This window comes from Delphinapterus leucas, unplaced genomic scaffold (genome assembly GCF_059928025.1).
Source record: "Delphinapterus leucas isolate spDelLeu-1000000601 "Yukka" unplaced genomic scaffold, BTC_Dleu_Yukka2 spDelLeu_asBTCV2_sq60, whole genome shotgun sequence".
Taxonomy (NCBI): Eukaryota; Metazoa; Chordata; class Mammalia; order Artiodactyla; family Monodontidae; genus Delphinapterus; species Delphinapterus leucas.
The window spans coordinates 1,010,765-1,031,480 of record NW_028322269.1 but is presented as its reverse complement, the minus strand read 5'-3'; the positions used below and the strand labels follow the sequence as shown (position 1 = coordinate 1,031,480).

The 20,716-nt window shown below is 35.5% G+C and overlaps 1 protein-coding gene across 1 annotated transcript; it reads left to right on the top strand.

Annotated features, from left to right (window-relative positions):
• The first annotated feature begins 12,790 nt into the window (after nucleotides 1–12,790).
• On the top strand, nucleotides 12,791–20,183 carry CSN2 (casein beta). Its single transcript, XM_022561698.2, has 7 exons — nucleotides 12,791–14,536; nucleotides 15,276–15,302; nucleotides 15,410–15,436; nucleotides 16,472–16,495; nucleotides 16,589–16,633; nucleotides 18,003–18,500; nucleotides 19,862–20,183. The coding sequence occupies exons 1-7, from the start codon at nucleotides 14,486–14,488 to the stop codon at nucleotides 19,865–19,867; spliced, it is 678 nt and encodes a 225-aa protein (XP_022417406.2). The 5' UTR covers nucleotides 12,791–14,485; the 3' UTR covers nucleotides 19,868–20,183.
• The last annotated feature ends 533 nt before the right edge of the window (nucleotides 20,184–20,716 follow it).

The following is a 20,716-nucleotide window of genomic DNA, read 5'->3' as shown; positions in this document are numbered from 1 at the left end:
TTTATTTTTCATTTATTTCTGATCTGATCTATATGATTTCTTTCCTTCTGCTAACTTTTGTTTTTTTTTATTTTTCTTTCTCTACTTGCTTTAGGTGTAAGGTTAGGTTGTTTATTTGAGACGTTTCTTGTTTCTTGAGGTAGGATTGTATTGCTATAAAAGTCCCTCTTAGAACTGCTTTTGCTGCATCTCATAGGTTTTGGGTCATTGTGTTTTCATTGTCAATTTCTTCTAAGAATTTTTTGATTTCCTCTTTGATTTCTTCAGTGATCTCTTGGTTATTAAGTAGTGTGTTGTTTAGCCTCCATGTGTTTGTATTTCTTACAAATTTTTTCCTGTAATTGATATCTAGTCACATAGCATTGTGGTTGGAAAAGATACTTGATATGATTTCAATTTTCTTAAATTTACCAAGGCTTGATTTGTGACCCAAGATATGATCTATCCTGGAGAATGTTCCATGAGCACTTAAGAAGAATGTGTATTCTATTGTTTTTGGAAGGAATGTCCAAATGTCTATAAATATCAATGAATTCCATCCTGTATAATGTATCATTTAAAGCTTGTGTTTCTTTATTTATTTTCATTTTGGTTGATCTGTGCATTGGTGAAAGTGTGGTGTTAAAGTCCCCTACTATGATTGTGTTACGGTCGATTTCCCATTTTATGCCTGCTAGTATTTGCCTTATGTATTGAGGTGCTGCTATGTTGGGTGCATGAATATTTACAATTGTTATATCTTCTTCTTGGATTGATCCCTTGATCATTATGTAGTGTCCTTCTTTGTCTCTTGTAATAGTTTTTGTTTTAAAGTCTATTTTGTCTGTTATAAGAATTGCTACTAGATTTTTTTTTGGGTGGGTATGCGAGCCCCTCACTGTTGTGGCCTCTCCCGTTGTGGAGCTCAGGCTCCAGATGCGCAGGCTCAGCGGCCATGGCTCACGGGCCCAGCCGCTCCATGGCATGTGGGATCTTCCTGGACCAGGGCACGAACCCGTGTCCCCTGCATTGGCAGGCAGACTCTCAACCACTGCACCACCAGGGAAGCCCTCTAGCTTTCTTTTGATTTCCCTTTGCATGCAATATCTTTTTCCATCCCCTCACTTTCAGTCTGTATGTGTCCCTAGGTCTGAAGTGGGTCTCTTGTAGACAGCATATACACAGGTCTTGTTTTTGTATTCATTCAGCCAGTCTATGTCTTTTGGTTGGAACATTTAATCCATTTACATTTAAGGTAATTATCGATATGTGTGTTCCTATTCCCATTTTCTTAATTGTTTTGGGTTTATTATTGTAAGTCTTTTCCTTCTTTTGTGTTTTCTGCCTAGAGAAGTTCCTTTGCACTTGTAAAGCTAGTGTAGTGGTGTTGAATTCTCTTATGTTTTGCTTGTCTGTTAAGCATTAAATTTCTTCATCAAGTCTGAATGAGGTCCTTGCTGGGTAGAGTAATCTTGGTTGTAGGTTTTTCTCCTTCATCACTTTAAATATGTCCTGGCATGCCCTTCTGGCTTGCAGAGTTTCTGCTGAAAGATCAGCTGTTAACCTTATGGAGATTCCCTTATGTGTTACTTGTTGTTTTTCCCTTGCTGCTTTTAATAGTTTTTCTTTGTATTTAATTTTTGATAGCTTGAATAATATGTGTCTTGGTGTGTTTCTCCTTGGATTTATCCTGTATGGGATTCTCTGTGCTTCCTGGACTTGATTAACTATTTCCTTTCCCATATTAGGAAGTTTTCAACTATAATATCTTCAAATATTTTCTCAGTCCCTTTCTTTTTCTCTTATTCTTCTGGGACCCATATAATTCGACTGTTGGTGTGTTTAATGTTGTCTCTGAAGTCTCTGAGACTGTCCTCAATTCTTTTCATTCCTTTTTCTTTATTCTGCTCTGCAGTAGTTATTTCCACTATTTTATCTTCCAGGTCACTTATCCGTTCTTCTGCCTCAGTTATTCTGCTATTGATCCCTTCTAGAGAATTTTTAATTTCATTTATTGTGTTATTCATCACTGTTTGTTTGCTCTTTTGTTCTTCTATTTCCTTGTTAAACGTTTCTTGTATGTTCTCCATTTTATTTCCAAGATTTTGGATCATCTTTACTATCATTATTCTGAATTATTTTTCAGGTAGACTGTTTATTTCTTCTTCATTTTTCAGGTCTGGTGAGTTTTTACCTTGCTCCTTCATCTGCGGTGTGTTTCTCTGTCTTCTCATTTTGCTTCACTTACTCTGTTTGGAGTCTCCTTTTCGCAGGCTGTATGCTCGTAGTTTCTGTTGTTTTTGTTTTCTGCCCCCAGTGGCTAAGGTTGGTTCAATGTGTTGTGTAAGCTTCCTGGTGGAGGGTACTAGTGCCTGTGTTCTGGTGGATGAGGCCAGATCTTTTCTTTCTCGTGGGCAGGTTCATGTCTGGTGGTGTGTTTTGCGGTGTCTGTGGCCATATTATGATTTTAGTCAGCCTCTCTGCCATTGGATGGTGTTTTATTCCTGTCTTGCTACTTGTTTGGCATAGGGTGTCCAGCACTGTAGCTTGCTGGTCATTGAGTGGAGCTGCGTCTTGGCGTTGAGATGGAGATCTCTGGGAGGTTTCCACCATTTGATATTACATGAAGCTGGGAGGTCTCTTGTGGTCCAGTGTCCTGAACTTGGCTTTCCCACCTCAGAGGCACAGCCCTGATGCCTGGCTGGAGTGCCAGAAACCTGTCATCCCCACAGCTCAGAATAAAAGGGAGGAAATAAAGAAGGAAAGAAAGAAGAAGATAAAATAAAATAATGTAAAATGACATAAAGTAAAATAAAATAATTAAAATAAAAAATAATTATTAAAAAAAAATTTAAGAAGTAACAAAAAAGAAAGAAAGAAGAGTGTAACCAAACCAAAAAACAAATCCACCAATGATTACAAGTATTAGAACTGTACTAAAAAGCAAAACAAAACAAAAAACGGACAGAAGAACCCTAGGACAAATGGTAAAAGCAAAGCTATACAGACAAAATCACACACAGAAGCATACAAGTACACACTCACAAAAAGAGAAAAAGAGAGAGAGAGAAAAAAAAAAGCATATCGTTGCTCCCAAAGTCCACCTTCTCAATTTTGGATGATTCTTTGTCTCTTCAGGTATTCCACAGATGCAGGGTACATCAAGTTGACTGTGGAGATTTAATCCGCTCCTCCTGAGGCTGCTGGGAGAAATTTCCTTTTCTCTTCTTTTTCTCACAGCTCCCGGGGTTCAGCTTTGGATTTGGACCCGCCTATGCATGTAGGTCGCCTGAGGGCATCTGTTTTTCACTCAGACAGGATGGGGTTAAAGGAGTAGCTGGTTTGTGGGCTCTGGCTCCCTCAGGCTGGGGGGAGGGAGGTGTACAGAGTTCAGGGTGAGCCTGCGGTGGCAGAGGCCGGCGTGATGTTGCAGCAGCCTGAGGCCTGCTGTTTGTTCTCCTGGGTAAGCTTCACCTCTGCCTGGATCACAGGACCCTGGCAGTGGCAGGCTGCACAGGCTCCCGGGAGGGACGGTATGGATAGTGACCTGTGCTCGCACACAGGGTTCTTGGTGGCTGCAGCAGCAGCAACCTTAGCGGCTCATGCTCGTCTCTGAGATCCGTGCTGATAGCCACAGCTCGCACCCATCTCTGGAGCTCCTTTTAGCGGTGCTCTGAATCCCCTCTCCTCTCACACCAGGAAACAAAGAGGCAAGAAAAAGTCTCTTGCCTCTTCAGCAGCTCCAGACCTTTTCCTGGATGCCCTCCTGGCTCGCTGTGGTGCACTAGTCCCCTTCAGGCTGTGTTCACACAGCCAACCCCAGTCCTCTCCCTGGGATCCGACCTCTGAAGGCCGTACCTCAGCTCCCAGCCCCCACCTGTCCCAGCGGGTGAGCAGACAATCCTCTCGGGCTGGTGAGTGCTGGTCGGCAGCGATGTTCTGTGCGAGAATCTCTCTGCTTTGCCCTCCGCAACCCTGTTGCTGCGCTCTCCTCCGTGGCTCTGAAGCTTCCCCCTCCGCCCCCCCACAGTCTCCGCCCCACGAAGGGGCTTCTAGTGTGTGGAAACCTTTCCTCCTTCACAGCTCCCTCCCACTGGTGCAAGGTCCCGTGCCTATTCTTTTGTCTTTTCTTTTTTCTTTTGCCCTACCCAGGTACGTGGGGAGTTTCTTGCCTTTAGGGAGGTCTGAGATCTTCTGCCAGCGTTCAGTAGGTGTTCTGTAGGAGTTATTCCACACGTAGATGTATTTCTGATGTACTTGTGGGGAGGAAGGTGATCTCCGCGTCTTACTCTTCAGCCATCTTGAAGCTCCTTCCCTCAATTTTCTACCTTAAGATTTGCATTAATAAATAATTTCCAAGTAGTAAGCTGCATAATTTCTCTTTTTCATATAGTATATTTGTTGCATAGTTTTGATATATAAATAAATAAATTTACTTATATTTAAGTAGACAGATTAAAATTGTATTTTCCCTAACATTGCACACTAAAGTTAAATTTCATATAACAAAGGACATTTTCATTAGAACATCTTTAATATTATGTGACATTTAATGATGTGAAATAAGCTTATTCACCACAGCTGTTCCCAATATGTTATAGTTAGGAATTTTCTTTAGATTAATGAAATAAATTGTATCATAAAAAATTAAATGAGAAACAAATTTTCTTAAAATGTAGGTTTAAAAAATAAAACAAAAGATCTACTAATCACTCAGCATCTGCTATTTTCACTCTGTTAGTCATGTTATGTGTATTTTCTGCACCAGAGTAATGTAAGGTGAATAATTTTTTTTCTATTTTACAGATGAAGATTCTCCTGAGTTTCTGTAATCTTTATTTTGAATTCCCTGCATCAAAAGCAAGGTCTGAGCACATAATAATAAAAAAAAATACGATAAACTGTTTCTAGTGTCTAAATGTCAGTTTCATCAAGAAAAACCTGGTAAAGAATGATAAATAAGAGTCTTGGGCTAATTAGAAGAAACCTTCTTTAAAACATTTTATTATCTTTTAAAATACTGTTTGTATTTTTTTCTAAATAATAGTATTTGTTGTACAGATATTCTTCATAGGTAAGAAGTATGAGAGAAAGGATATATGAAAATATTACCTTGTTTTGTAAAACAAAGAAAAGAAGTCCAGACAGTGAATGTGCTAAGATAGTTTATCTTAATACTATTTAAACCTTGTTTCTCCATCATGTGGTAATTCTGTGGTTTAAAATACAAGTAACCTACTTGAATTCTAAGAACTCACTATGATCACATGTTGTTTTTCTGACCAACTTTTGTACCCACATATTCTAAGAAGTATTTCATACAGGATGATTTAGAATATGATTAGAGGAAATGAAGATGTTATTACGTTCATTGATTATTAACATTCTGTTTTTATGTAGCCTCACCTCTGCCATGGCCTAGTTTTTTGGTTCAAGGAAGTTCATAAGTCTTTCCTAGTCTCATTTGCATAAATTTATTTGGCTACAGGCAAAAAGAATTTCGCAGATCTGTTTTCTATTTTCTTTGAACACGTATCTGAAAAACATTTGGATATGTAATAAATTTTCATTATTATAAAAATAAATGTGCTTCATTATTTGAATGAATGAAGAACTGAAGCTTGGTAGCCATCTATCAAATATAAAAACTTGGTCTATGTAAATGACAAGCCACACAGTGTAATGACTTGTATCCACTACTTATTAGCACTATAAACTGAGTAGATAAGTTTTGTCTTCAGGTTTTTCATCTGTAAGATGGTGTCAATTAAATATATGTGTGTGTGTGTGTATTATTGCAAAGTTTAGCAATAGTGTATGTAATAGAAAATATTATTTTTTAGGTGGAAGATGCTAAATCAGAAAATATTTACAAATTCAAATAACCATAGAGACCAACCAAGTGATTTAAATGAATAAAACAGCACTAGACATAAAAAAGGTAAGATAGGGCTTCCCTGGTGGCCCAGTGGTGGGGGGGTCCGTGCAGGGGACACGGGTTCGTGCCCGGTCTGGAAGATCCCACATGTGGCAGAGCGGCTAGGCCCATGAGCCATGGTCGCTGGGCCTGCGCGTCTGGAGCCTGTGCTCCGCAATGGGAGAGGCTACAACAGTGAGAGGCCTGCGTAGCGCAAAAAAAAAAAAAAAAAAGGTAAGATAAAATATGGATTATGGCCTCCTAGAAAGTTCGAGCACGGGTCGAAGGAAGCAGTCAATATTCAGCTCCAGCCAGTTTTTGACATGGAAAAATTATTACTCTGTATTACCAGATTCTGCAAATTATTTTAGGAGATAAATCAGAAGTCTGGAGTTTTTAAAATGTGAATTCTTCTGATATTTACAGGCTATCAACAAATTTGAAACATGCCTTAAAATATCTTCTTTGCCAAAAAAACACATTGAAGGGCTGGGTTTGCTAAAATAAAGAGATCACAAATGTGATTCTGTGTTACTGGAGAATGAATCATTCTGGCAAGCTAAGTGGAATCAACTTAAAAATTAACTTTTAAGCATAATGATATTTTTTAAATTTCCTAATTATTTTATGTAGAAGAATTTTTAAAATTTACCACACCTTACTACATTCTGAAATACTAAATATAATCAATTTATATATATATATATATGTTATTTACAGTCATTGACAAATTTAAAGTAGTTCAGCACCATAAAATTATTTTCCTGAAATTGCTATTTTTCCTGTTTCTGATTTTTATGTCTCCTATTAACCATATTGTTTTGCTTATGCATTTTTATGACTGCTTATCAGTCATAATGTTTTGTATGGATCTATTTTAAAAAGCTTTGTTTGCTGAGGGCAAGATATCTGATCTGTTTTAATCATTTTTGCATCTCCATCCATTAGCTTGGGGGCTTCACAACCATGCTTGTTCATTTCTCTAACTCTCCAGAGAAGCTCTGAATCAGTCATTTGTCTTGGGTAAATCGGCTCTTAATACCTCCTACATAATCATCACCATTCTATTTTATCCCTTTTCTCTCTTACATCTTTGCTTCATTTCCAGTGGTCTTTCTTTAGCCTAGACAAACAATCAGTTTTGCCCCATCCTATATTCTACAAATACTGTCTCATAATTTCCTGTTTCTTCAGCTACATCACCAATTTTCTCCTACCAGTTACCATCAAATACTTAGATGAGCAACTGAAAAGATTTAATTTGTAGATTTTGCTCCATAACTTGTACATTCAACTTTCACCTCATTCACATCTTTTGTTCTTTCTTAGGTAATTGTAATTTGTTTCCTAATTGGTCTTTCCACTTCTAACCTGACAGTTTTCTAGGTTATTATCCACATTATTCTCAGAATTATTTTGCAAAAACTGTTGTGAGAAGCCATTTTACTGCAAAAACTATTTTAATTGTTTCATATTATATATGGAATAATATCCAAGGTCTTAACACAACATTCAAGACCATTTCACAGCTTTCTGGGGAGATACTTCTGGCCTTACTTCTTGCCTCTCCTTATGTCTCATATACAACTTTTCCATTCCATAATTTCATGTCTTCATGTCTTTCCTTCTGACAGAGAATGCTCTCTCTTCACATTCTCTGACTCACAAACTCCTATGTATTTTCCAAGATAAAGTTGAAATTTGAACATTTCTGTGACAATATCCTCCAAGCCTCGGGTAGGTCTAGTGCTTGCTTATTTGGTGTGTTCTTTAAGAGAGTATTTACATTGATGCTGTATTTTAGTCAGTCACATGTTAATTAATTCATTTACTCAGTCAACAGTTATTTAAACTATGTAAATAAATGAATTTAATTTTATTACATAAGCTACTTAGACTTATTTACAAGTAACTAGATGTATTATTCTAGGCTCCTGGGATATAGCCCTCATGAAACTTACATTCTTTTAAGGGAAACAGATTTATAAGTGTACAGAGCTACAGAAACACAAACAATTGAAGACAAGTAGCAAAAAAAAAATCACGATAAAAAGTAAAATGTATAGTATTTACATTATATTGTATGAAAAGAAGAAAAATAGGTAAAGGAAGTGGGGTAGGAAATGTCAGGAGGAGTACTGGGGAAGATGGCCAGGAAAAGCCTCACAGAAAAATTAAGTAGAGACATAAGAGAAGAGTGGGGAGTGGTCCATGCATTTACCTGGGGAAAGAATTCCGGACTGAGGAAAAGACTAATGGAAAGCTATCAGGTGGCAGCTCACCTACTGTTCTCAAGGAATAGCAAAGAGGCCAGCAGGACAGAGCAGGAACTAGACGGAGAATACACAGAACATGAGGTCAAAGAGGCAACAGGGGGCCTGATGATGTAAGGTATTTTAAGTCATTGTAATCACTTTTGGATTTTAATCTGGGAGTGTCAGGAAACCAATGAAAGGCAGTATGTAGAGGTGTTGTTGCTTTGAATGTTAAATAGTCTAAGAAAGTCGGAGAGAATATGTGACTGCTGCACTTCATTTTATAGTGAGAACAATTGTCATGGTTGAATATGTTTTGTCAGCTACATTCACAGGGGCAGAAGGTAGAATTCGGATTAACCTGGGATATGATTTAGGTAAGACAGTATAGTAAAATCAGAGACAAGTAGGGGATTTGAATATCTGTATACAAGTGTGATAATAGCAACTCCCTTGAAATTCAAAGTGGGAAAAGAGGGGCATATAGACATAAGGAATTCAAAGGCACTGAAACACTGACAGGATGGAACCACACCATCTTTGTCTTTTTTCTTTGTGTGACTTTTCAAGTCATCCAGTACAGTGCTTCTAAATGTGAGATGATTTTTCACTGCCCTGCCCCAGGAGACATTTGGAAATTTCTTGAGACATTTTGGGTTCTAATAGCTGTGTGGTTGGTGCTACTGGCTTCTTATGGGTAGAGGCCAAGGAAGCTGCTAAACATCCTACAACACACAGGATAACCCCCACAACAAAGAATTCTCCTGCCCAAAATATCAATAGCATGAAGGTTGAAAACTACTGGTCTAGTATGTGCTCAATAAATGTATCTTGAACTTGAGTGATGATTCATATGTAAAGGGAGAGTAATTAGGATTAAGAGTGGGTCCTATGAATCAGGGTTCTGGGTTTTATGCTTTCATGGTGTCTGCTTGCTCACAGAACATATTTCTTATTCCCTGATTCTTGATTAACTTTATAAATTAATCTTAATAGCTATATTTCACATAGATAAGATGTTATTTTATTATATTTGGATAATCAAATGGAAAGAATTAAAATACTCCAACTATATAAATAATGCTAAGCTAAACTATCTATCCCTACCTAATAATTTGTCAGAATTAAGTAATTCTGTGTTCTGTTGTTCCTAAGTCTAAATTATTATATAAATCCTATTTATTTTCCTTCTCCCTGCCCCCATGTTTTGGAAGTTATTAAACAGTACCTCAAATATTTTTTAGGAAACTGAAGTTTTTAGTTAACAGCTCTATCTCTAAATAGCTATAGTATCCTGAAAAAATAATACAAATTCCCAGATCCTCAGTTTCCTCTTCTCTAAAATATATTTAAGACATCATATGGATGATATCTCTTAATTTTTTTTTTTGGCCATGCCACACAGCTTGCAGGATCTTAGTTTCCTGACCAGGGATCAAACCCATGCCCGCCACAATGGGAACACAGAGTCCTAATCACTGGACCACTAGGGAATTCCTGATATCTCTTCTAGTTCTTATTTTCTGAACATTTTTTGGTCCCTTTATTGTACTCTTTATCCAACTTTTCTATTGCTCTCTTTCTTGAGGGTATTACTTACATGGTTTCAGCTAGAATATATCCAAAATGAATGACTGCATATTTCAGACCCATCATTCAATATGGGAAAAAGCATTGGCTGAACAAATTCTGCTTATAACAAATAGTACTAGAACATCTTGCTTAGATTATATCTTGCTCCTCACCCAGGATTATCTTATAAAATTTCCCTGTATGAAATTCTCATTTTGCCTTATAAAAATGGTAACTCTTAAGTTATACATTGCAAAAGCTTGAGTTGCCCACATGGCACTTTGCTTCTTATTGGTCTTTGTGTTCTGAAGCTTACCTGGCCAGTGGCACCTGATGTCATCTTAAATCTCAGTCTTTTTAATTTTCCCTTGGACAAGCTCCTTTCTCTAGTGTATTGTTAGTGATTTCCTTGATCAAGGTTTTAACCTACTCTTCTGACCCAATAACTATAACAATTAATATAATTAATATAATTCAAACTTGGTGAGAGACAGTCATAAGGCAATGCTGTGTTTATTGCACAATATGTAAACTATCTTGCTGAGAAAATAAAAAGGAAGTGTTGAATGGGTAGGGCATGCTTGCTTTTGTATTCCTTTTCTCAGAAATCACACTTTTTTGGCTGTGGCCTTGGCAACCAAGAGCTAACACATAAAGGCACATGGAGCAGCCAAGGCCTTTTTTAGTTATACCTATGACACTGAAGTCATTTCATCATTTCTTTCCATGGCTTCCTCCTGGCTCCCTATGAACAGTCTTAAAATGAAGATTAGCTGAATAATTCAAATACATAGCAGACATTGACTTGGGTTTTCTAAGCAATACAAAACTTGTATGACAGTCAGGTGTGTTCCTCTCCCACACACATCTAGCATGATATGAATGCGAAGTATATTGTGAAGAAAAATTATTAATTATGCTAAAGTGCTTACTTTAGAAGGGCATCTATCTGTCCTGAAGCCCTGAATATACCTATTACAGGCAATGAATAGAAGAAACAAACCTTCTAAAAATGAGTAGTGTCAAATACAACTACATTTATGAACATCAATTGCTAAAGAGGCAAAGAAACTTGAAGACTGCTTTTGTAAATGGGCACCTAAAAAGTACTTTTGAAGTCTGGCTCAAACTCTATTGTAGTACTTTGGGTAAGACCCTCCTCCTGTTTGGGTTTTCATTTTCTTTCTTCCTTCCTTCCCTCATTTGTCCTTCCATGTATACTAGCTGATAAGTATTGACTCACTGTAAAAGATATGAGGCCAAACCTGGGCTGCCCCGTTTTAATAAATTTGTACCACTATCATTCATTTTGTAGAAGTATTCTCTAAATGTTACTTTCTGTCTTAATACCCTTCAACAAATCCGCACTATCTAGAGAATAAAATTTACGTTCCTTAGGATCATTGTATGCTTTGCCCATCATTATCTGACCCCTTTCTCTTTCTCTCTTCTCATCTCCATTTACTCCCTACTCCTTGCAATTCATGACCCAGATTCGCTACTTGATTTAATTATAGTGACTTCTTTCTCATATTCAAGACCCTATTCTTCCTTTCCTTTTAGCCTATAACTCTCTTCCCTCTTTGGGTCTAAGCTACCGTCATGGACTTGTTAGCTTGTCATTTTCTGCATTACAGCATAAAACACTACAGCTATAGTGGTTAGCACGAAATTGTGTCCTTTGTGTGGCTTGTGTCTCTCTGGTGTCTATTAGGATTTCCCCACAATTAAGATCTTGAAGACCCACCAAGTACTAAGAGACTTTATTGTGGTTACAATAACTTGGGGACTGGGCCAGAACATCACTGTCCCCTAGCCAATGTCTGTAAGTACTGGACAGTTTCACTTCCTTTATCAGATTGTGAATTATTCCCTTGTTAAAATGCTCCCCAGAATTTCTGGGGACAGATAATAGGAAGAATTCATTTTCTAATCATGCAGACTTCTTGGAATTCAAACTCACTATTGATTTTATTTCAACCACAAAATTAGCATGCCATTAAATACTGTATATAAAGAGCCACAAAAGCAGACCATTATCCACTCAGCTTCTTCTTCACTTCTTTTCCTCTACTTCAGAAAAAAGGTAAGAATTTCAGATAATTCAATATATCCTCTCCTCATCTTTATTTCAAACTAAGTTGAGATATAGAAAGAATATAATTACTTAAAATATATCTTTAAAGTTAGAGTATTTAAGATAGTTCTAACAATATTTTTAGCACTTAGCTTGAAAAAAATAGAAGTACCTATAAAGATTTGATAAAAATTATAATGACAGCATATGTTTTCTGAGTCTAACAAAATGTAGTAACAGTGATTGCTATTTTCTTTAGCACATGACTAGTTAACAGGCTATATTAAAAGATCTATTTCTTGAAGTAAATATTTTTTATTTATTTATTTTTTAATTTTTTTAAACATCTTTATTGGAGTATAATTGCTTTACAATGGTGTGTTAGTTTCTGCTTTATAACAAAGTGAATCAGCTATACATATACATATGTTCCCATATCTCTTCCCTCTTGCGTCTCCCTCCCTCCCACCCTCTCTATCCCACCCCTCTAGGAGATCACAAAGCACCAAGCTGATCTCCCTGTGCTATGTGGCTGCTTCCCACTAGCTATCTATTTTATGTTTGGTAGTGTATATATGTCCATGCCACTCTCTCACTTTGTCACAGCTTACCCTTCCCCCTCCACATATCCTCAAGTCCATTCTCTAGTAGGTCTGTGTCTTTATTCCCATCTTACCCCTAGGTTCTTCACTGAGAAAGTGTTAGCCAACAAATAGTTTATAGAAGTAGCATACTGAGTCAAGAAATAGAGTAGTCAAGAAATGGACAATATTTTTAGAAGAAGAGTGTATTTATCAAAATTGTTTAGAACATCCAAATTCCCAGTTTATCATTTAGTTTATACTATTTAAAAATATTAAAATAGATACATGAAACACAGAATTAAGTTAAAAAGAAACAAAGTGTTTTACTTTGTACAAAAATTCTAGATCTGACAGAGATGACCAGGAAACAAAAATTAAGGAAATATATGATCTGAAAGAAAGAATAGCTCAAAGTATATTAGTGAATAATAAAATTCTTGCTTGAAAATCTGTATATAAAATGCTAATTATAAAATAAAGAAAATGTAATAATATTCTCCCTACTTGTAATGAATTCTAGTATAGTACCATACTCTTTTTTTGAGTCATGACAATAAAAAGTTATTTAGAAATTGATAGAAGTGTTAGGTAAAGTAAAACTAATATAGAATTAGCACCCATGAGAAAAATCTAGAAAAAAATTTCTTAATTTAGTTTGAAAATCTGGGATTGAAGATTGTGTGTCAAGGGATATTGGTGACACAAACATTATTTTTTACAAGAACTTATAGAAATGCAACAAGACCAACCATTTAGTACATTTTGGTGAAAAGTGATAACCTATTTTATGTTATGCTCCAAGGAGAAGTAGCCTAGAGTGGGGATTGGACCAAAGAACCTGACACCTTGGTAAATCATCAAGGGATAAGTACACATTTTTATGGAGAGAAAATAAACAGAGTGTATGATCTCTAAAATTATGTGTGACAAATGAGAAGAGATGGCATTAGGCATGTGGGGATGAAGACTGAGAGGTGGATATACATAGAGAAGAGATAGTCCAATCAGTCCAAGAAAATGTCTGGATAAGTGGAGCAAATAAAAGAAATGCTAAAATGAAAATGGTGGTCTTATTGGAAATAAAGATATGAATAAGATATGAATAATATAAAAATAAGATATGATCTTCTTCTTTGTATACATTTTCTTTGATCAGTTGCCTCTCAATAGAACTGAAGCTCCAACAGGACTGAGACCTTAATATTTTGCTCACTGCTAAAATCCCAGCACCTAAGCAGTGTCTGACAATAAAAGGTGCTAAATAAATATATATTTTTTTAAATTTTATTTTTATTTATTTTTGGCTGCATTGGGTCTTTGTTGCAGTGCGTAGGCTTCTCATTGTGGTGGCCTCTCTTGTTGTGGACCATAGGCTCTAGGCGTGTGGGCTTCAGTAGTTGTGGTACGTGGGCTCAGTAGTTGTGGCTCGCAGGTCTAGAGCGCAGGTTCAGTAGTTGTGGTGCACGGGCTTAGTTGCTCTGTGGCATGTGGGATCTTCCCGGGTCAGGGCTCAAACCCATCTCCCCTGCATTGGCAGGCGAATTCTTAACCACTGCACCACCAGGGAAGCCCCTAAATAAATATTTTTGAATAAATGAATCAACTAATTAATCTTTCTGTAAATATTTGTAACTTTTTTTCTGTCTTTCTAAAAAGCCCTCATAAGTACCATGAATGAGATGAAAACGAATAAAGTAGGATAGGGCTGTTAGCTGAAAATATCTGAATGGCTGGCAATGAAATATAAACTTGGTATGTAAGATTAAGGAGCCATAGTAGATTTTGACCTTGGTCATATGATAAAACTTCTATTAGTATTTTTTCTACAATACAGACATTTTCTTCTTTTTTTTTTCTTTTTTTGGCCATGCCATGTGGCATGCGGCATCCTAATTCACCAACCAGAGATTGAACCGCACCCCGTGCAGTGGAAGCATGGAATCTTAACCACGGGACCACCAGGGAAGTCCCCAGACATTTTTGTTTTACATTACCTTTGGTTTCTTTTAAAGGAAAGTAATCCTACCTAAATAATAAAATGCCTTAGATTGACAAGTAATATACCATTTCCTCATTTCCCCATTCACAGGACTTAATAGCCATGAAGGTCCTCATCCTTGCCTGCTTGTTGGCTCTTGCCCTTGCAAGAGAGGTAAGTACAGAAAAATATCTTGAAATAACTAAGAAATAGTACTATCTGCCTATTTGCAGAATGTAGTATTACCAACATTTTAAATGTATAAATAATGCAGGATCTCAGATTTTTTTTTGACTTCTAAGAAAATCATTTACATTCACTCACTATCTCAACAGAATCCTATAGGACCACAAATCTGGGTCAAATTCTTCTACAGTATTGTGCCACCAGTACCTAAAGGAAAAGCAAACAGACCAATAAGCAGCAGACAAACAAGAAGAAACACACATAAGAACAAAAACATGAGTAATATTGCACAAATACAATTGCGTGCATGTGCAATCTTGATAAATATATCTTATTCCAGTGATGAAATATACATATATCTTACTCTAGGGAACTGGGCTGATTCCTACCTGTGTATATTCAACAGAGGATGGTACTCCAGAAGATGAATAATCATAAACATATTCATAATCATAATAAAAAAGTGTTCAATACAAATTAAAATAACTCCTTTTCTGTTACCCATAAAAAAGACTCTTCATTAAGGTAAAATAAAAATCTACCAATAAAAAGGTACTAAATTTGAAAGCCGTAAAAGCAATTACAAGTCTCTCAAAAGACATATAACATTTTTTATTTCTCAAATTTGTGAAATAGCTCTCCATAAGGAAGGTAAAAATTAGGTAGGAAAAATGTTTAATAATGGGTTAGCTATGGGAACTAAAATGGTGTTGTTTTTTCTCTATAGAAAGAAGAACTCATTGTATCCGGTGAGGTAAGATATTTTTCTTCAGAGAAAAATTTCCAACCATAAAGTAATAACACTTTCTGATGATCTAGTAGAAGACTCACCTGATTATTGATTTCTTTTTTCCTTTACAGACTGTGAAAAGCCTTTCAAGCAGTGAGGTAAGACAACCTTCATTCGGAGGCAATTTCCCAAATTTAGAACAAAAAAATACTGTACTTTCTTTTTGTATTACATTAGGGCAGTCAAGCCAATGTAGCTATGTTCTGACAGGTAACTAATGTAAATTTCCACTGTATATGTTTAAAGACAGAATAAATGTCTAGAAGATTTAGTATTCTAGCAGTTTCTAAGTTTGTCTGCTACTTAAATTGTGTCACTGTGCCTTTCTTTTTTTTTTTTTTTTTTGATGAACTATACATACAGTCCTCTTTTCTATCTTGAACTCTATGTTAACCTCTTTCCCTGTTTTGACATTTATTGAGCACTTTCTGTATCAGACTTTGACTAGGAGCTGTGGTACACACTGGAAAGAGGGATGCCCTTAGTAAAGAGTGGAGAGACATGCAAATGGACATATTTTGTTATTGTAATAGCAATGTAGTAAATAAGAGGCAGTGAGAATTAGTGTAGTCCTAAATCTGCCTGGGGGAGTCATGTAGATATTAATGCTTGCACCACTCTTTTTTGGGTCTGTTATCACCTTTTAGTTAAATGGTACATCAATATACTTTGTCTCTTTGCAAAGGTTATAAGGTCCTTAGGGGAGGGTATGTATTTCTTACAATTCATTTGAAGCCTAAACATAACTAGGGAACTAAGAATGATTAACAAATGCATCAATGGTTATTATCATATATATTCAATGACTATTCTTCTAGAACTAGATGAGGGTATTAGAGATCATTTGTTGTCATAAGAAGGGAGCAGGGTGATAAAGAGAAATTAACTTCTGTTAAATGCCTCTTTTGGTATTATGCTCACTAATTTTCTTTTCTTTCTTGACTGCATCATCTGTTCTTTTATACACAGATTTATTCAGAATAGTGTAACATAAAGTTTCAGCAATTAAAATAATGATATTATCAAACAATATGTCTACATTAACCTATTAAATGTCTTCATTTTCTGATGTATGTTGACAACTAAGAATAGTTCATTAAAACTAAACGTGATTTTATTTTTTTCTTCCAAAGGAATCTGTTACGCACATCAATGAGGTAAAACCATTATATTTAAATGTACATATTTTCAAAATTTCCTGTTTGGTTTTTACAAATATTAACAATTCTTTATGTGTAATTGTTTTTTAGCAGAAAATTGAGAAGTTTAAACATGAGGAACAGCAGCAAACAGAGGTAATTTTTTCATGATTAGTATATTTTGAAAATTATAATGAAACATAATACATGAAAACATACTTATAATAATTATGTTCCATCTAAAGAATGGTAATAATATAAACATCAGTGGAAGAAATTAAACTTTGAGAAGGTGAAAATATTTTTAAAGACTTAAACACATTTTTAAACATAATCAGCTTCCAGAATTTAGAATAAATACCTAAGAATAACTATTAGTTTATTCATTTTACTAATAGTATACCTGTATTCAAAGAGTGCACATTGGTAGGAACATTTCTGGATAGGGGACTGTGATCCCCTTATTCTCAAGATGGGTATGGTGAGGAAAAAGTGGAGGGAAGCAGTGTGGCAAAAATCCTAATTTGATCATTTATCAGCTGTATAACCTTGGCTCCAAGTTTATCTGTACCTCAATTTCTTCACCTGTAAATTGAGAATATTCATAAATCCCCAGGATTGATGAGCTGGCACACAGTGAATATTCAGTGATTTTACATTAGCATTCTGTAGCTTTTATACTCACATTTATGAATGTGTGAAGTTCCTAAAAGTATTTCCATTACACAGATGAGAGAAGTGAGGTACAGAACAATTGAGTACACAGTTGTGTGGCAATATCACATAGTTATTAAATAGCAGAGCTTGCTTAAAAATAAGGATTGGAAACAACATAAAATTCTGTAAATAAATTACTTTTGTGGTAACATAATTACTCTATTGTGATATTTAAGCTTTCCTGTTTTACTAATGAAATTAGATTGTCTGGAACTTACACCAAATATTTGCTAAATCAAAATGAACTTACAAATTGATGCCTCTTTAAAGACTCAAGATTACCACCTTCTACCAAGGGAAGTAGTGCTAGAAGTTTGCTGTTGTTAAATAATTCCTTGAATTAAAAAAAGAAACTAAGACTTACTTTTCATTAAAACAAAAAAAATAAACCTTGGAGTTATCCCTTTAAGTCTTTTTAAAATAGATCTTCATTCATTATATGAAAACAATTTTGACTATTATCAACACATTGTTGAAAACTCTGTACCCTCTGAAGACCAAAGTATATAGCTACAGCTCTGCAGGCAACTCAGGAAAAGGTGAAACAAGTCTTGAAATCTCCAAACATTGATTGCTTTTGGCTCTGTGGATTCACCTATGAAGGAAGTGGCTTAATGAGAAATCCCTTAGTGGGCATTTTACTCATTAATCTTCACAGGACCCCAAATAATTTCTTAACCAAAGTAAGGGAAAGATTTTCTTTCTCTCTTTTCCCTGAATTATTGTTCAAAAGAGAGGAGGCTAATTCATCATGAATGACAATTATAACTGAATTACAGACGCAAAGACTATTTTTCCTTCTTTCCAGGATGAACGCCAGGATAAAATCCACCACTTTTCCCAGCCACAGCCTCTAGTCTATTCCTACACTGGGCCAATCCCTTACCCTATCCTTCCACAAAACATCCTGCCTCTTGCTCAGCGCCCTGTGGTGGTGCCTTTCCCTCAGCCTGAAATAATGGAAGTCTCCAAAGCTAAGGAGACTATCCTTCCTAAGCATAAAGAAATGCGCTTCCCTAAATCTCCAGTAGAGCCCTTTATTGAAAGCCAGAGCCTGACTCTCACTGATCTTGAAAATCTGCACCTTCCTCTGCCTCTGCTCCAGTCCTTGATGCACCAGCCTCCCCATCGTTTTCCTCCTACCCCCATGTTTCCTCCTCAGCCACTGCAGTCCCTTTCTCAGCCCAAAGTCCTGCCTATTCCCCAGCAAGTGGTGCCCTACCTCCAGAGAGATATGCCCATCCAGGCCCTTCTGCTGTACCAGGAGCCTGTACTTGGTCCTATCCGGGGGCTCTACCCTGTTATTGTAAGTCCAAATTTACTAATTGTGCTGTTTCACTCATGATGTTTCTATGATGTTAGAGTAATTGAAAGCTCTAGAATAAAAGAAAAAATGAATAATGAATGGTTCCAAAATGCGTATAGTTTAGATCAGTGGTTCTCAACACTAGCTACAAATAGAATAACCTGGAGAACTTCCCACACACACACACCTAAATCTCAATGTCTAGGCTTACCCATGGAGATTCTGATATAATTGTTCTTTCTATGTAGAAGAAACTGAATATTGGGAAGAAATAATTTCAGGGACTATGATTTAACTGGTCTGTTGATAATTTAGATAAAGAGGATTAAGGTGTACTAAAGCCAGAATTAAATTTGATAACCTCATTTGGTTGGGAATAACAAACCTAAGAAAGTTTGTTGTTTTCTACAATTTTGAAGTTTTGCTTGTGCACAATTATTTCCCCACATGCCTCATTTCACATCTTGTTTTTGATATATGAGCATATGAGGGCAAAATACTGAGGTGTTTATTTCAATACTCATGAAATTCTTAGGGAAAGTGTTCTTGCCAAAAGGTGAATTGTATATTTATTCATTGATTTTTTAATTGTTAAGGTCTAAGAGGATTTCAAAATTAATGCCCCCTCCTCACTTTTGGTAAGCTTTAGGAGTTTGGAGATAGACTGATCATTTTTATAGTTAATATCTTATTACATTTCATTTTCCTGGATAAGCCCCAAATAGTGCCAACTTCCATCAATATACCAACTTAATTATTAATTATCAATTTATTCTCAATGACTGACTATTAATTATGTACCTGAAATTTTGTATCTTTTATATTTCAAATAATTCAAAATTGTATGTATGTGCTGTTGACAGATTTGATTATTTTTCTTTCAATTGCCTATATCCTTATGCTTGATTATCATCATTTTTAGGAAAAACTGAAAATAATTTCTTCTACTTTTATGTAAATATGTTAGAGCTTATTCTAAAGATCAACTGCATTCACATTTCTAACTTAGGCTTTATGAACTTCAATTAGTTATCAGTTAAAATTTATATATTGTCTTTTAATTTATGAGTAAAAATACAGTTTCTTAGTCCAGACATAAGGCTTAAAAAGGGAATAGAATATAGTTTTGAGATTCTTAAGATGCGAATACTCTTGTGATCATGATCCAGTAGACATAAAACAATTCCAAGTGAGCTGATATTTGGTCCTAGAGGAACTTTTATATGCCTCCAAGATAGGGCACAACATGGTGCATTTGTAATAAAATTTCTCTTATGAATTAGTCCCACCAAAATTACAAATGGGGAGAGATGAAGAGTTATACCATATAACTAATTCTATATTTGTTCTCTATTCCACAGAATTGACTGCGACTGGAAATGTGGCAACTTTTCAATCCTTGCATCATGCTACCAAAATAGTTTTTAAATGAATCAACATGGAAAAATATGAAAATTATTCCTTTATTTATTTTATGCTTTATATGGCATTCATCTTAATTTGAATTTGACTTATAAACTCTATATTTTCAAAAGTTTAATTCAACAAAATTTCAACTTTAAGTGGGAAATATCATAAACATATCAAAAATATGTATAAAAATAATTTCTGGATTTGTGTTTATTATTTCTTTAAGAATCTTTTTCCTAACCAGTCATTTCAATAAATTAATCCTTTGGCATATTTAAGCTTTCCTGTCTTTATTATAATTTTTCAGATGTAATTGGCCTCTTTATTTTTAACTTAAAGTTATTATTGGCATTAAAAATAGCCGTGGAAAAATTGAAATTGTATAGAATGCTTTGAATTGAATACCAGAGGATATCAAAAGGTGGAGGAAAAGATAGGGTGATCATATGCTGCATATACTCTAGAAAGTCTTGGTTTATACCTATTATCTCAGTTGAACTATTACACTTGTGCCTTTCACTCTCAGAAGTATTCAGCATTAGTTGTTAAATTTTATGGTCATAAATTAGGAATTTATGACCTAATTTATTTATGACCTAATAAATAGGAAAAAAAAAGCTTCAAATGTGATATCTGAATCACAGCTCTATAACGTGGTAGCTAAGTGGTGCTGCATGTTAGTCTCTAAGAGGTTCCATTTCTACATCTATACAATAGTCAATTTAAGGGGTTTTATTGAAGTTGTAATGTGAATAGTGCACTGCACGGTACATGATAGGTGTTCCTGGTTGCCCCATGTTCCTGAC